This window comes from Coenobita brevimanus, chromosome 101, assembly GCF_032717465.1.
Source record: "Coenobita brevimanus isolate Jiangsu-jjx chromosome 101, ASM3271746v2, whole genome shotgun sequence".
Lineage (NCBI taxonomy): Eukaryota > Metazoa > Arthropoda > Malacostraca > Decapoda > Coenobitidae > Coenobita > Coenobita brevimanus.
The window spans coordinates 10165131-10183077 of NC_137054.1; the positions used below are offsets into that span (position 1 = coordinate 10165131).

At 44.4% G+C, this 17947-nt stretch overlaps 1 protein-coding gene across 2 annotated transcripts in view; it reads right to left on the minus strand.

Annotated features, from left to right (window-relative positions):
- Nucleotides 1-8149: 8149 nt before the first annotated feature.
- Nucleotides 8150-17947, minus strand: part of Rim (Rab3 interacting molecule) — a 180041-nt gene continuing 170243 nt past the window's right edge. The window contains exons 19-21 of one of the 2 annotated variants that reach the window (XM_080284281.1): nt 15624-15835; nt 12077-12216; nt 8150-9142 (exon numbers count right to left, since the gene is read on the minus strand). In XM_080284281.1, the coding sequence (XP_080140407.1) occupies nt 8948-9142; nt 12077-12216; nt 15624-15835 (547 nt within the window). In that variant the 3' untranslated portion in view covers nt 8150-8947. The remainder of the gene's footprint in view (nt 9143-12076; nt 12217-15623; nt 15836-17947) is intronic. The other variant, XM_080284282.1, reaches the window with a different exon arrangement.

Sequence of the window (17947 nt, forward strand, 5' to 3'; positions counted from 1 at the left end):
TTTATTCGTCCATCCTTCTTTCCTTCTTGCTTTTATTCTTCCTTGTTTCTTTCCTTCTTGCTTCAGTTCGCCCTTCCTTCATTCCTTCTTCCCTTTATTCGTCCTTCCTTCTTTCCTTCTTGCTTTTATTTCTCCTTCCTTCCTTCGGTCTTGCTTTTATTCGTCCTTCCTTCCTTCCTTCCTCCCTCACTCCCTCCCTCCCTTTCGTGCATCCTTTTTCCTTCATTTCATTTTTTTCTTTATTTTATTTCTCTCTCTAGCCCTTTAATTTCCTTACTTTCAAAGGTTCTAAGCTGAATAAAACCATCTAATAGCAGCAGAAATAAAGGAATGACGTCCTCGGGCAGAAGGAGTTAAATACACTTTCACTTTGTTCATTCTCCTTCTTTACTCCTTTATTGCTTTACTGCCTGTGTATTTTCTTTATCTCTTATCTCCTTATCATCTCTCGTGCTTTGCCCTCTGCCTCTCCTATTTTCTCTTTGCCACATGTTGTCTGTCTTCCCTCCTTATTTTTCTTGCTTCCTGTTTTTTGGTTTGCTTCCTTCCTCTTCTGCTTTACTCCTCTGCCTTCCTCAGGTTCCTTTGGGTGCGTTTCTCTCTCTCTCTCTCTCTCTCTCTCTCTCTCTCTCTCTCTCTCTCTCTCTCTCTCTCTTTACGGCTTCCTACATTCCTTCCTGCCTGTGTTGATAGTCTTCCTGTCCCTTGCAAATACTCTTCTCATATATCATTCTCTCATTCTTTTTCTTAACTCGTTCTTTCCTTCCTTCTTTGCACCGTTTCTTCTCTCTTGCTTTCATGACATTTCTGAAACTAACCCTCTTGCAGTCACAGCATCTCCAGTATATTATTCCAGGTAACGGCAGACTGAGAGTGAGAAACAGGAGCTAGAGGACCGTATCCGTAACACCATTTCCTAAGCGATTTATTTTGTTTATCGGACCTTACTCTCCTCTTCTGTGTTACAAAACCCTTCTAATGTCTACATACTCTGCATAGATAGTGTACAAAAGGATATTAATCAATCATATCCAAAACTAAATCGCCAAGGAAGAGGTGTTAGGGAGCTTCCTCAACCGACGAGAATAAGAGCCAAAGAGTGTTAATAGCATTATCATTAACCCTTTCATGGTTGCAATAACTCTAGTATTTTATTCCAGTTCACGTAATATTGCTTTATTGAACTGTGTCATATGTGCCCGAGTTTTATTTATTTATTTATTTTTTGTACAAAGAAGAAGGAACCAAAGGCCAAAAGTTCGCAAAATTGTTCCCTGTCGTTAACCTCTTCCTCCTCACGCTTATTTCTCCTTCCTCGCAATACTACTGACCTTCCTTCCATTTCGATCTCCCATTCTCTACTTACTTCTGTCTTTCCGTATAGTTTGTGTTACAGCTAAACCCAGACGACTTTATTCAGCTGAGAGGGAGACACAGGAGCCTGAGAGACTCAAGCTTTATTAAATTAAAAGTGAAGAGTATGTGGAAAGAAACTTTGAAAATAATTAAGGGCCAAAAATCCTTCTCAGCTTTAAATTCTTTATAAATATGAACGTTTATCGTACTGAATCGCGTGACGGCCTTTTTACTTTATTTACTCTTTCTTTTACTTTATTTCCTTTCTTCCAGCTACCAGACGACTGTTGAAAATAGGAGTGTATGTGAGTGAGGCGGAGGGGGAGAAGGTGGAGGGAGATACGTAATATGAGCTGGAGGGATGGAGTCCAGAGATTTATAAGGGAGAGGTGTTTGAGTTGGAGGGAGGCCAGCCAAATGGTAGAAGACAGGGTGACATGGAGGACAGGGATTAAGGCGCCTGACTATAGACAGATACATAGGACTAGCTTATCTAAATGGAGGAGTTTTATTAAGACTATATGTAACGTCTTTAGATCTAAAAATCTCCCCTAGGCTCAAGTAAGTCGTCTGGAGGTTGCAAGACTAAGATAATACTACGCCACCAGATTCAAAGTCATGGGATGGCTGGGATTAAGGGAGAAATGAGAGCGAAGTCTGACTCGCGAATTTCCTTTTCTGTGTCTTATCCCCGGTTCGCCAGGCAGAATTTCGTTTTAGTCTTAGGCATTTCAGTTCAGCCGCCAGACTTTTTTTTTTTTAACCTTAGGGGAGTCGTCGAGGCAAGGGTGCTAACTCTGGCGAAGGATGGGGTCACTAGGTCACAATATTTGAAACCCATGAAAGATTTTGATGTAGACGTGTATTTTACTATGTCCACTTTAATTTGGTCTGCTGTTGCCATCTTTCCACCTTGAATGCTAAGCTGTAACAAGATTTTAACCCTAGAATATGGTGGTAGTCACGAAGAAGTGCAATGAAAAAGATGGAGAGCCATAGTATTGTCTTATTCTGCCACTCAGGTACGAGATGTAAACTGCAAAAATGACTGAGTTTTCCGCCAAATTAAGGTGACCGAACTGTAGGAACTGTTAATCTTTACAGCCTTTGGACGAAATCTTTTATTTTCTTTTTGTTGTCACTTAACTATTTATTTAGCCATGAAGAATACCATAGTAGTGGAGGCGTTATTGAAAGTTGTATCTGATTTCTCTCTCTTTCGGCAAGTCTGCCTTAAGATGAATACCGTATAAAGGTTGGATATAGGAAGAATGAATTATATATCCCCTCATCTTATTTAAATGGTTGGCTAAGTATGCTGAAAAAAAAAAAAATCTCTACTCGTGGCATTGAATATTTCTTCATCAGATTCGTGTTGCACATAATAATTACATTTTACATTGACATCGCAGAAAATTATATATGATTATTTATCTGATTAAAAGTAAATGTTGTGCTACGAGTTTGTCTTGGACCTGTTTTATGTGTTGTGTATCAGGTGTACAGTATGTTGTGTGGTGTCAGGTGTATGTTTTGTTGTGTGTCAAGTGTATGTTGTGTGTCAGGTGTATGTTGTGTTGTGTGTCAGGTGTATGTTGTGTTGTGTCAGGTGTGTGTTGTGTACGTATTAAGTATGTTTGTCGTGTGCTGGGTATGTGTTGTGTGTCAGGTGTATCGTATGTCAGGTGTGTATTGTCATGCGTTGTGTCTTAGGTGTGTGTTGTCATGTGTTGTGAGTCAGGTATGTGTTGTGTGTCAGTAGTGTGCTGTATGTCGGCTGTACTTTGTGTGTCAGACGTATTTTGTGTGCCAGACGTATCTTGTGCGTCAGGTACAGTATATATTGTGTTGTGTGTATTGTTTCGTCCACCAAAGGAGTCATTAATGCGGGCCTTGAGGGGGGACCGTGCAGGAGAATGCGTTTTCCTTTGATTAATTACACCAAACAGCTTCCGCATTTCAGGTGAAGCTTGGAAGGACTGCACCAGGTGACAAGTGACGCTTAGGTTCAGTGTGTGATTTCCTCTGATTAGTAAAAAGATTTGATTTCATTGCCACTTGTTTCAGATTAGCGTGTGCTTCAAAACCGTGTCCAGGATACCGTTATTTTTATTTCATTTATTTATTTATATATTTTTCTTATGTATTTATGTATTTATTGCCGTTAGTTGGGTAAAGGTTTTTCCCTCATCCTGTGTTTCACCGAGCCTCTGTCTTGTGCCAAAAGTGCTTGCTTATTATTTAAAAAAAAAAAAAAAAGCTACGCAAATGGAACGTGTAGTTATTTGTCACATTTTAATTGACCGGCATTGCTTCAGTAGTTTATACATGGAATGAGTTTACTATTTAATTTTTAGATCACAGTAATCCAAATCATTTGCTTTTCCAGTCACAGTAATCCAAATCATCTGCTTCTCCGAGCGCGGTAATATCTGCTTCTCAGATCGCGATAATCAAATTCATTTTACTTAATTCGATGATCTTGTAGAATATCTATCTATCTATATCTATATCTATCTATCTATCTATATATACTGTATATATATATATATATATATATATATATATATATATATATATATATATATATGCAATGTTTCCAGCAGATCTCACCGCAAAGTCTTCTCCCACTGTTGTTGATACTCATGTCTGGTAGTTTATGCGCATCATTTGACTTTGTAGTACTTCATCATCAGCTTGTAGGATTCTGCTGATATTCTGGTGTACCTTATAATCTTTACTTCCTTATTGCTATTGGGGTTAGCCTACTGTCCTAATGCATTCGTATCATATTGCTGGAATTTTTGTTTTTTTCAGCATAGTGGGTGGAATGTGAAGTTGACCGTTCTCGTAAAGTCGTGTTGTGTACCGTGCTAGGTGTTATGTATGGTGTGTGTGTTATATACGGTGCTAGGCGCTGTGTACGCTGCTAGATGATATTTACGGTGCTAGGTGTTCTGTACGGTGTTAAGTGTTATGTATTGTGCTAGATGTTATATACTGTTAGGCTTTATATACGGTGCTAGGTGTCATGTACGGTGCTGGGTGTTACGTACGGTGCTAGTTGTTACGTAAGGTGCTAGGTGTTACGTAAGGTGCTATGTGTGCTGTTGTCTGTGGGTGGACTTATCACGTCTGTCATCGGTGGAAGTGTATTAATGAAGAACTTTATATTTTTCAATGTTTTGGTATGTATAAATAGAATGGTCAGTGTTTCAATGATATACGTAATGAAATGTGGATGGGTAGGCGCCACTAATCTGAGTCTATCTATCTATCTATCTATCTCTCGCCAGACGCCAGTCACATGGGGAAAACTGCACGTAATTCATATCATTTTTCACCATATTGTTTCCTTCAGTGTTATTGGCGTCTGTACAATTACCGGTTTTCATTGTTTTCATCATTTTTCTTATTTGTGTGTGTGTGTGTGTGTTTACTCAAAGGATAAAGAATGAACCACCGGGAGTTATTCCTTGTTTATTCTGAAAATCCGTCTCCAGGCATAAGGATGGAAGAAGTGAGAGAGACAGACCGAGAAACAGTGAGTGAAAGTGAGTGAGTGAGAGTGGGTGAGTGAGGAGGAAGTGAGGCGCGCCGGGTGAAGAGAGAGGAGATAAAACGGGACTGGGGAGATAATGGAGGAAGAGCGTGGAGAGAAAAGAAGATAGAGAAAGAGAGAAGAGATTAAAAAAAAAAAAAAATCTCGCCCTTCCTCTCTTTCTCTTCGCGCCCCTCTCCTTCCTTCGCCCGCGGCCAGTTCCTGCTTTTAATTTTTTACTAGTTGGGTTGCACAGAAAGAAGAGGAAGAGGAGGAGGAGGAGGAAATTTCAGTACCTTTCTTTCATTCGTCACTATGTACAGAGTTCCTTTGTAATATCCGTAAATAATTGTGGTATTAAAATTTGCTTGCTGGATCACGAGGAGGAAGAGTTACGAGGAAGTGGAATAATAAGAGGAGGAGGAGGAGGAAGTGTGGAGAGGAGACAAGTAATGGGATGAGAAGTGAATGATGAAAAGGGGAGAAGGAAGATAACAGGCTTGGATAAAGGAGAACACAGTAGAAAGTGAAATGAATATTGGAAAGTAACATGTACAGTGAAGGAAAATTTAAAAGATAATAAAGGAATTACGAAGGACGAGGAGAACGGTGACGAGGAGGAAAATGAAGGAGAGAGTGGAGGGACGGGGGGAAAAGTGGCCGGGAGGAAGGGAGGCAAAATCTCTTCTCTTCAACAGCCGGGGAGAGATCGATGAGACTCAGTTGATCACAGGAGGCTGGGGGAGAGGAGGGGGGAGAGGTAAGTAGGAGTGAGGGAGAGAAGCAGGGAGGAAAACAAAGGGAGAAGAAGCAGGAGGAGCAGGTGGCGGGAGAGGGCGAAGAAGCAAAGGAAGAAGGTCAAGCTGAGGAAGATTTCTGGAAGGAATGCCAGGAATAGGGAAATGAAGGATGTAGAAGGGAAGGAAAGAAAGGAATCAACAGGGAGACATGACGAGGACAGGAGGGGCGACTAAATATTATGCCCAGACGATTGACGAAGAGGGAGACGAGGAAGGGAAGGGAGAGGGATAGGAAAGCCGGAGGGAAAGGAGAAGAGAAAGAGTGAGAAAGGAGAGTGAGGGAAGAGGGAACACTGTGGCAGAGAGACACTAAAGGTGGTGGTACATAAAGGAAGTGTACTATTGTAACCCTTAGTGCTTATGAGGATGGTGGCATGAGGATGAAGAGGTGCTGCTGGGAGAGGAGGAGGAGGAGCAGAAGCTGGAGTAGAAGGAAGAGGGAGAGGAACAAGAAGAAGAATGAGATGGATTTTTTAAAGGAAGAGGATAGGAGTAAGGAATGCAAGAGACTGTGATTTTTGTGGAAAGGGAGAATGGAGGCGGATAGCAAGTCTGGAGGGAGAGAGGGATTATTTCTTGAGGAAACAAGGAAAGAAAAAGAAAAAATTAATGAGACCTGTAAAAGTGTGGTCATGAAAGAGAAGAAGAGAGTGGTTTCGACTTAAATATGAAGCATAAATTCACTTGCGGAAAAATCCATACCTCATAAATATACAGGGAAATTACCGTATAAAACACTTAGCATATCCAGTCACTTTTCATAGACAGGCAAGGGGGTTGGGGCGGGCATCCCTTTGAAAACAAGTCACCTCTTAACCATGCCTAGCCAGTGTCATCCTTTATTTTTTTTTATATTTGGCTAACCTCCTAGTCAGTCGGTGAATCAGATTTCTAATACAGATAGAAAATGGTGTTCAGTGATCTAGGAGGTTGAGCCAATGCGTACATCAGATTTCTAACACAAATAGCAAAATGATATTCCATGCATTATCAGTCCTACCCTTTTACCAGTCCATCCTAGGTCACTTCCATCAGTATGACCCAGCCTGTAGCGTTCCATGTTTGATCCAGCCAATCGCCTTCCTCGTTCCTTAACCCAGCCAATCGCGTCCTTCGTTAATTTCCTTCCGCCAATCGCGTCCTTCGTTACTTTCCTTCCCAGTGGTGCAGCCAATGACGGAGAGGGTCACAGATCTAGCTGACCAGTGAGTTTCCTTGATTTGATCCTTCCTCTATATCGACGAGTTGGGAGCGTGATGGGATAAGATATGGGGGAGATATATTGTGCCACGGGGGAGGGGGGAGGAGGGAGGGAGAAGGTTAAATGGAGAGACTGGGAATGGGGATTAATATGGGAGAGAGAGAGAGAGAGAGAGAGAGAGAGAGAGATGGCTAACAAAAAAACAGAAAAGGAGAGAGAGAGAGAGAGAGAGAGAGAGAGAGAGAGAGAGATGGCTAACAAAAAAACAGAAAAGGAGAGAGAGAGAGAGAGAGAGAGATCAATGGATATATGACTGGCAAAGAGTAATATCGCGAAAAAAAGAGTAAGAGGAAGGGGAAGGTGATGTAAGAGGAAGGAGAGAGTTGAAATAATCATGTCACGCCACGAAGGGTTGCACTAGCGACAATGGCAGTATTAAGATCAAAATTTGTGTTCATATTAATTTTTGTGAGAATCATCGTTACCAGGTTTATTATATAAATAAAGATTTAAGCGGAACTTGTGACGTAGAGCCAGTCGTGATGTGTGGGTCTCTCTCTCTCTCTCTCTCTCTCTCTCGGGAGAGTGAGGAAATTGAATATGTAATCTTTTACGAAATAAACTAAGTCAGGTGGAAGAAGAAAAGAGGAAGAAGAAGATTCATTAAGGAGGGGGAGGGGAAGGAGTTGGTTGGGTAGGTAGGTAAGTAGGTAGATAGGCAGGTAGGTAGGGAAGGAGAGGAAGAAAGGAAGGCGAATAAACGAAAGGATGAGAAGGGGAAAGGAGGAGGAGGTAGGGAAAGGGAAGGAAGAGAAACAAATGGACAGAAACGAGTGTAGGGATGAAAATGGAAGGAGGGAGGGAGGAGGAGAATGGAGCAAATCAGAAAGGGGAACGGAGGAAAGTGAGGCTGGCCAGGAAGGAGGAAGAGGGGTAGGGAGATGAATGAGGCCGGCCAGGAAGTAGGAGGGGAGGTTGGAGAGTGAGGCAGGCCAGGAAGGAGGAAGGAAGGGAGGTTGGAAAGTGAGGTTGGAGAGTGAGGCAGGCCAGGAAGGAGGAAGGAAGGGAGGTTGGAAAGTGAGGCAGGCCAGGAAGAAGGAAGGAAGGGAGGTTAGAGAGTGAGGCAGGCCAGGAAGGAGGAAACGAGATGGGAGAGTGACTCAGGCCAGGAAGAAGGAAGGAAGGGAAGTGGAAGAGTGAGGCAGGCCAGAGAGAAAGAAGGGATGTGGGAGAGTGAGGCAGGTCAGGAAGAAGGGAGGCATGTGGGAGAGTGAGACAGGCCAAGAAAGCGAAAGAGAAGTTGAAGAGTGAGGCAGGCCAGGAAGAAGGAAGGGAGGGAGGTGGGAAAGTGAGGTAGACCAGGAAGGAGGGAGAGAGGGAGGTGGTAAAGTGAGGCAGGCCATGAAGGAGGGAGGGAGGTGGGAGAGTGAGGCAGGCCAGGAGGGAGGGAGGGAGGTGGGAGAGTGAGGCAGGCCAGGAAGGAGGGCCACAGTGTGAGACTACAGGGCACTAGAGGAAGGTTGTCTATGGAGCAAACTTCCACACATGATTAAAACTATTCTGTAATATTATTTAAAGCACTTAGTCAAAATCACAAGCATGTGATGTGGCCGCGGCCAGAAGTGTTGCTCTGTACTGTACTCAACGTGGCTTGTATAAAACTGCTCTCAAGGCATCAGTGACGAGAGTCCTTGTGGCGGGAAGTCCGGGAGTGTTGAGGTGCACTGAGGGCAGCGGGGCGGGGCGGGGCGGGGCTACGCTGTCCTCGCCCCACGCTGCCCCGCAGGTCGGGGGCGGCCCCGCGGGGCACTCAGCGCCCCGGGACGACTACCATCGTCTGCACTACGACGAGTCGATGAAAGTCTTTGAGCCTGTGAGCGCGACGCAACACGGCGAGTGAGGCTGGCGGACACACACAACAGCACCCATGTGACCCTCGCGCTGCCGGATGGGGCCCAGGCGGGGCGGGGCGGGGCGGGGCGACGGCAGGCACGAGGCGCGCTTGATCCCTGGGGGCGGGGGAGGGGGGAGGGGGGGGCCAGAGGGGCACTACCCGAAGCTGTCGAGGCTGGCCAGGGAGCCGCGGCGGGTGAGCGTGGGCAGCGACACCAGCGAGGACGTCCCGAACAGCTTGTACCACCCGATGACGATGTTGGAGAGGTCCAGGTCGTCCAGCATGATCTGCGCCAGACCCATAAACACCTTCCGACCCTCCATTCGACCGTAATCACCCCACACCGTCACCTGAGAGGCATTCAACACACACGTATTATCATCAGTTCCTTCCTTATGTAAAGAAGAAGTCTGTGTCAGAAAGTTTCACTGAATATATGGCTACAAGAGAGGAAAGCTGTGAAAAGGAAGAAAGGAAAAACGTGTAAGGAAATGTAAGGAGCAAAGAGAAATATGATGGAGAGAGAAGGAAAGTTGTATATAACTTCGTTGGGAAAGATATCGTACAGGAAGTTGTCTTAGGGTATCTTGAATAAACAGCAACACTTAATATACCTTAACCATAAAACATATTACCGAAAGGTAATTAGTGTTATTCCAGTGAAACTCATTACTCAGAATTATTTTTATATGTTCTTTATTTCCTAGAAAAGATTTTTTTAAGGTTTACAGTTAGGTAGTCATGGGCTCAGCCAAAAGTGGGGGTGGAGGTCAAGGGGCCTCCTCCTCCTTTAGGACCGAATAAGTTGAACGGGAAGTTAGTTATTAAGTCACACACACACACACATTTATATATATATATATATATATATATATATATATATATATATATATATATATATATATATATATATACTTCATTAATTTATTCATTGAGGTATCAGTGATTGTTCCAGAGTAGCAAATTTTACTGTTTATCACTAGATATATTGTTTTACTGAGACATTTTCTTATTAATCTTAAAACTGTTACAATACTTTCCATTCACTGTTTCTCAATAATAATGACAAGCAAGGTTCAGGCCCCCTCCATAAAAAGGTCATGGCTGTGCCGCCAGACGTAGCTCATTTCCTGGTATTAAAAAGACTTGGATGATTGTCTAGCCTATCTCACTGGTCATGCTGATTCCTCTATACTCAGTTTTTCCCGAGGCGAAGATGCACTTGACAGGTTGGTGATGATTGGCTGAATGCAACTTTACTTCACAATCTCCTTACTCGTTTGTATTATTAATTGACATAACATAAATATGAGGAAGAAATTTGGTTAGTAAATAAGTTCTTCAGGCATGTTGCAGTCACCGAGTCATCACCAACATGTCTAGCGCATCCTCGCCTCAATATAAAAAAACTGAGTGTAGTAACCAATGTCTGCGCTAGATATTACAGTTAACACCACTTGTTAGACCCACATATATGCCTAGACACTTCCCTATTCATCCACCTACACCCACTACACACACACACACACACAATATATATATATATATATATATCTATCTATCTATCTATCTATCTATCTATTGCCAGACGCCTCAATCCCGTTTGGGGTGGCCACAAACAAATCGCCTCCAAGTCGCCCTGTCCCCCGCCATTTCACTGCCCTGCTCCCAACTCACACCCCCCTCTCTCATATACCTCTCCACCCCATCCCTCCATCTCATCCTCGGTCTCCCCCTCCCTCTTCCACCCTCCACCTCACTCACATACACTCTCTTCGTCAATCTTTCACCCTCCATCCTCTCCACATGGCCAAACCACCTCAGTGTGTTCCTCACAACGCTTCCTATCACATCCACATCCACACCACAACGCTCCTTTATATCCTCATTCGTCAGCCTGTCTCTCCACGTGACTCCACAGGCTCCTCTTAAATAACTCATTTCCACTGCTCTCACTCTTGACTTGTATCCTTCCAACAATGTCCAAGCTTCACTTCCGTACGTTAGAGTTGGTATCACAATACTGTCATGTAGTAACTTTTTTACTTCCATGCTCACTTATATATATATATATATATATATATATATATATATATATATATAAAATGTGCAGCTTGTTAGAGCATTTACCTGCCTTGATTATGAGGATTAGGTGATCCAGTGTACATTAACGTATACCTCCCCACACCTGCAAGCACAGATCACACACAACCTACACCTTCCTACACATATTTCGTACAGCCTCCCACATTCATCTGTACAGCTTACACAGTCTTACACCCACTTCCACCACCCACAAACCACCCATACGTGCAGTACTTACACCACTCACATCCACATTCTCGCTACAACACCTACTCTCCTACACCCTCACACTTCATCAACACCCACATTCACCATTTACATTATGAATACCCAGCAGTACCCTTCTATACTATTTCCAGACCTATCCAGACTACTACACACCTACCGAACCCGTTTAACCTACCCATTTTACATCTCTTCATCACCCATCTACACCACCATCGCCCGCTTGCACTCTTTATACCTTCCATACTTCCCCAAACCACTAATACGTATACACACACTACCCTACACCATTTCCACCCCTTCGTAACATACGCACACCACCAAAACCTTCTACACCCACCAGCACCAATCTCCTGTGCATTATCTAAACTGACCAACTGCACTATCTACACCCACATCTCACTACACCTCCTATACCCACACTTCTCACGCCACCTATACCTCCCATACCGATACACTACATACCATTTAACCCTGCCACGGCACCAACTACACCCACCTAGCGCCACGTAAAGCCAACCACCTGGAGAACACACTCTGTACCCTGTGACTGGCAAAGAAATTACTCAGACATTCTCCCAGCTTGCATCTCCCTCACTCACACCTACAACATCCACACTTCCTGCCACCTACAATTCCTACTGCACCCCGTACATCAATACCCAGCCACCCACACCCACACTTACCATTCCGCTTACACCTTCCACTGCACCCCGTACATCGACACCCACCAGCACCCACAGCTTCCATCCCACCTTTCCAGTACACCCCATACATCGACAACCAAGTAAACCCACACTTTCCATACCAACAACACTTCCCACTGCACTCACCCACACCCACACTTTCCATACCACCTATACCGCACCTCTCACTACATCCCGCACACCAACACCCTCCCACACCCACACCACCTACAGTACACCTCCCACTCCACTCCATACACCCACTCAGAGCCACGTCGAGTCACCCACCTGTAGGACGCATCCCTGGTAGCGCTCGTCGAATATAAGCTGCTGCTGGTAGAGTGGGTCCAGCGTGCGTCGGGCGGTGGTGGTCTTGGCTTTTGCTACGCACTTCTTGCCTGCCACCAGGTACACCTTCACGTACGGCGCTGTGGGCGGTGCAGGGGATTAGTGGAAAGAGCTCAAGGGGATAGGGGAACTGAATATTGTAGGGAGGGGGCTATAGATTAGGGAGGATGAGAGTTGTTTACCAGTGAAGGGGGAAGGGGGGAAGGGAAATGACACTGAGTGGACAGACAAATAGACGCAGGTATATGGATTGTCTGATATGGGAGAATAAGACTTTATTTTATAGTGGAAGGGCAGCAGGGGATACTGCAACTGAATATGGTAATAACAAAAGCTGTGCCAAGGCACAGCAAGCCCATCCCCGCCAGTCGTTTTAGTGCTGACAAAAAAAACAACAGGATATCTAGTCAGTGATGTCACATATCAAATTTAGAGTAAACCGGGTGAAAACTGACGATTTTATGCCCATTTGAAATTTTCGACCCGACCCACCTGACACTGATCTCCCTACCGCTAACTGGGGGGCGACCCCCCTGATGTAATGAGGGATGTTATAGGATGCAGATTTGAAAGATGCGCCTTTAGATTTTTGTTTCATGTCGATATGACGCATTAGAAAGGAGTTACGGCGAAAAAAAAATAATAATAATTACCTTTTTGTCATTTTTGGGCCTACAGCCAGAGCCTTGGCCCAATTTGGCCCAGTATTTAATAAGGTGATCAGAAGGTCATAGTCCATCATCCTGTAATTTTAGTCAAAATCGCAACTGTAGTTTTCGCGTAACGTTGTTAACAGACTGACAGACAGACAGACAAACAGACAAACCGAGTGAAAGCAATACCCGCTAAGAACTGAAGTCTGGATGCCACGCAATAAAAATTTGTATATATAAATTATTAGTTTTCCCCTTCAGCTTTACTGTACAAATACCGTTATTTCATTTATAGAGATATTAATACTCCGTACCACGTGGACGTATTTGGTAAGTTTATTCTAGCTACCCCCTGACGATTTTTTTCAACTTGGGAATTTTCGTATTGAAGGGGTGAGTGAAGGCTATATCTAATCCTTCGAGCCCAGAAAGTCTCTCATAAGCTGAATAAATCGTCTGGAGAGAGCAGGAATAAACATGACGCCATTGTACTGATAACGTTAACCTCAGCTCCACCTCGTCTTACACACAAAATCTAGATTTTTAGGTACACTCCCGGTCATTATTCCGTTTACACTTCAGGGGGTCCGAAAAAAATTGCTACAACCATCATCCACTTCTTTACTGCCCTAAATAGGAGCGTAGGGGCCCTCGGCTAGGCTATTCAGTCGAGACACTGAAGGCGAAGGTGACCAGAGGCTCGCCATTATACTGCAAGTCACCTGATTACCCGTGAATATTTTAGAAACGTCCCACTGACAGTTTTTAGAATCGGTGTAATGGAACCACTGCCTGCAACTACACATAATCGTAACATGTATTTGCCGTCCAAGCGTAACTTCCATTTGCCGTTTGCTGAATCTCAGTTTTAGGGTGTGACTGACTGACCGGGCCACACTTTTGAGATTCTCCCGCAGATACGAGTACAATTACGTCACCAGATATTGTTTTATATATATATATATATATATATATATATATATATATATATATATATATATATATTCTTGTATCCAGATGATGTTATGTTGGAGATTTTTGTGAATTTTTAAAACGCTTTTCAAAGTGGAATATAATAGTTTTTTTTTTTTTTAGCAACAAGTAACTAAACTAAACGTCACCGTGGTGCAGTGGTTAACACATACACTCGCCATTTTCAACACTGCCGTGAAAATACCCGAGACCCATACGCCTTCTTCTTTGCTATCCTTATCTCATTCTAGTAGTTCAGTTACTCTTCTAGGAGCTGCCTAGCATGGGCCAACCGGCCTACTGCAGTTATCCTCTCTTCTTATGTTCTTATGTTCTTATGTCAGAGTTCATGGGTCTGGTCTATTTTCTAACCTTACAGGCAGTTAATCGTCCTATTCCAGGTAGTTAGGGAATGAATCAGTCGTTCATCCATGATTTTGGCGTCTAATAATATGTTATTCAAGTTCACTTACTCATCTCATACGCCGACAGATTTTTACACTTTTGCTTAGTCCTGCGATGACTATAGTCGGTTTGTTTTTACCTGACAACTTGGTCAGGTAAAAACAAACTGACTTGAAGTCGTGGTTGCATAAAAATCGATGAACCTTAGTTTTGAGGCAGGAATGATTCTCCATGGTTATTAGTCAGATAAACTACACGAGGCCATCAGATAAACTACCGAAAGGGATTAGACATCTTCATCAGCTGAGAACAAACATGGTAGTACTCCTGCCTACCCTGTTCTGCCTACAATCACTCAAGAACACCCTGGCTACACTCACCCGGGAGGATCCTGCTCACACTTCCCCCGGAGAATCCTGCCCACACTAACTGAAGAGTACCCTGCCCACACTTACCGAGGAGGACTCTGCCTACACTTACCCCGGAGAACCCGGACTGCACTCACTGAAGTGTACCATGCCCACACTAACCCCGAAGAGACCTGCCTACACTCACTGAAGAGTACCCTGCCTACACCCACCCAGGAGCGCCCTGCTTACACTTACCCAGGAACACCCTGCCTACACTCACCCAGTAGCACCCTGCCTACACTCACCTAGGAGCACCCTGCCTACATTCACCTAGGAGCACCCTGCCTACACCCACCGAAGTGTACCCTGCCTGCACTCACTGAAGAGTACCCTGTCTACACTCACCTAAGAGCACCCTGCCTACACTTATCCAGGAGCTCCCTGCCTACACCCACCAAGGAGCACCCTGTCAACACCTACCCAGGAGCACCCTGCCTACACCAACCCAGGAGCCCCCTGTCTTCTTTCACCCATGAGCACCCTGCCTACGCTCACTGAGGAGTACTCTGCCTACACCGACCCAGGAGCACCCTGCCTACCCCCACCCAGGAGCACCCTGCCTACCACCACCTTGGAGCACCCTGCCTACCCCCACCCAGAAACACCCTGCCTACACCCACCCCCAGGAGCACCCTTGCCTGCACTCTCCCAGGAGCACCCTGCCTACACTCACCCAGTAGCACCCTATCTACACCCACGCCGGAGCATCCTGCCTACACTTACCCAGTAGCACCCTATCCACACCCACGCAGGAGCACCCTGCCCACACTCACCCAGTAGTATCCTATCTACACCAACGCGGGAGCACCCTGCCTACACTCACCCAGTAGTATCCTATCTACACCCACGCGGGAGCACCCTGCCCACACTCACCCAGTAGTATCCTATCTACACCCACGCAGGAGCACCCTGCCCACACTCACCCAGTAGTATCCTATCTACACCAACGCGGGAGCACCCTGCCTACACTCACCCAGTAGCACCGTATCAACACCCAAGCGGGAGCACCCAGCCTACACTCTCCCAGGAGCACCCATCTACACTCACCCGGGAGCACCCTGGCGCCGGTCTTGCACTGTAGTCCTCTGGCCCGGATCACCTCCACTTCCAGCTTGTTCTTGCGCTCACACATGGATAACTGGATGTCCCCTAGTGCCGGGGCGGCCAGCACCTGCCTGCCCACCAGCTGCCCCGGACCCAGCCCTTCGATGAACTCACTCAGCTGGCCGTCCGTCCCTAGGCGCAGCGAGGGCACCCGGCTGCAACATCCACGGCGCGTCACAACAAATCACACTTGCATTGGAATGGATCTTTTTTTTTTTTTTTTTTTAAAGTTAGGTTATGCTGAATTTATACATTCTGATTTGCTGGTGCACTTGAAAGTGGTTCTTAAAAAGCTTTTATGTCACATAAATATATTTCATTCATTGATCTAAAATCTATATGTCATAATATATCCCATGAACTAATGCAGTATATTGGTTTATGTACGAGCACAACACTCTTAAAACTAATCCTATGAATATATCCTTAAAGATATAAATAAATTTAATCTCAGAACAAGTGATATGAACTGTAAACTGCAAATTGGAAGTTTGTGCTTTATATACTTATCGGTACTGATATATATATACACTAAATTGTAGAGTGCTTGTTTAGTTCAATCTACACAATGAGGCTTAAGAAATGTTGTGGGGCGTTAGATCCTATCCACTACAAGTAGGGAGTGAGGAGGATTATCAAAACTTCATAGACAAAGCTTGGATGCTGGGGAGTATCAAGCTTATTGGGGGAGGGGAGGGGGAGACGGATCCAAGCTGTTCATTCGCCACAGAAAACATGGACGGTAAGCCGAAATGAACAATCGCAAAGGAGAACAGTTACATAAACATTCAAAATAAGACTTCATGAGCACTGTGGCAAATTCTGGGTGGTAAAATGTTGGAGGAGAGTAGTGGTAGGTCAAAGTGGTAAATAGTTGTGGTAGTAGTAGTGGCTTTAGTCAGACAAACAAAACAGTGGTAGACTGATATTGCTGGAACCATGTGGGCAGGGGAAGAAACACGTCAAGATAGAAATGGAATCTTGGGACAGTAAAACAGAGAAGGCGTGTTTAGTATCTGTGGCAAGTTAGTCGTCTGAGGAGTATGACAGTGGTTGTTTACACACAGCAACTACAAGCAACATGCGGAGAACCGAATTAACCTTACTTAACTCAGGATGGTGGTAGTGAGTGCGGTGGGGCAAGGAAGGGATCCACTCCACACTTACTTTCTTAACTAACCACCACTACCACCATCGCCACCAACATTAGTAATAGCAAGTCGCCACTACTCAATGTGGGCTATGAAGTGGGGCTTCAAATTTTATCAGATTGACTACATTTGGGCTACAAAAGCTACAGGTTGATTTGTACGTGTGCTATCGATGCTACAGTTCGACTACTTTTAGCCTAAAAAGCTACAAGACGTTTACTTATGGTCTACAAAGCTATGTATTGACTACTCTTAGTCAACATCTACATGTGGTCTGCAGAAGCTACAGGCTGCACTACAAATGCTACCCACAGGCTACATAGCCCAAGGATTCAATCAATAACCCTCATAAACTGCCTTCAATAGAATCATTTTGCTAATATTAAAAGGACAGAGGTTTACACTATATTCTCATACTGCAGTAACTTCAAATTTTTAATGAAATATGAAAGAATATTGCAGTTCGGGCATAAGCATGATCGAATCCCTTAAAAACGGTGATTATTTTATGTCTTACTTTTGCCTCTAAAGATACGGTGTGTGAAAAATAATATAAATTGCTTTGAAATATATTTAAAAAAGATACAAAAGCATCAGCACACGAGCTCTTGAGGGGGTACAGTGACTCTCTGAGGGGCTGGAGTTTCAGAATTTTGTAACTTTTTTTTTTGTGGGGGGGGGGGATGAAAAGAGAAAAGTGAAAAAATTGAAGTACATCTGATTATATAAAAAGGGGGGATTGATAATTGGTACGATCAGGCGACGGTGAATATAAAATGGGAAGAATGTACAAATGGGACATCCTTTACAGTAGTGTGTGTTGGTGTGTTGTGGTGCTGGGAATGGGGTGTATGTGGTGTTACAGGGATGTGGTATGGTGTGGAGGATCCTGGTGTGCAGACTATGTAGTGATGTGGTGTAGTGCATGGTGGGATGATAAGGAGTAGTGAAGAAGAATGTGGTGTGTGTGTGTGTGTGTGTGTGTGTGTGTGTGTGTGTGTGTGTGTGTGTGTGTGTGTGTGTGTGTGTGTGTGTGGATTGACGACATGGCAGTGATATGGTATTTTTGTTTATGTTTTCCTGGTTTGTTAGTGTAGTGGTATGGGTTGAGAGTGG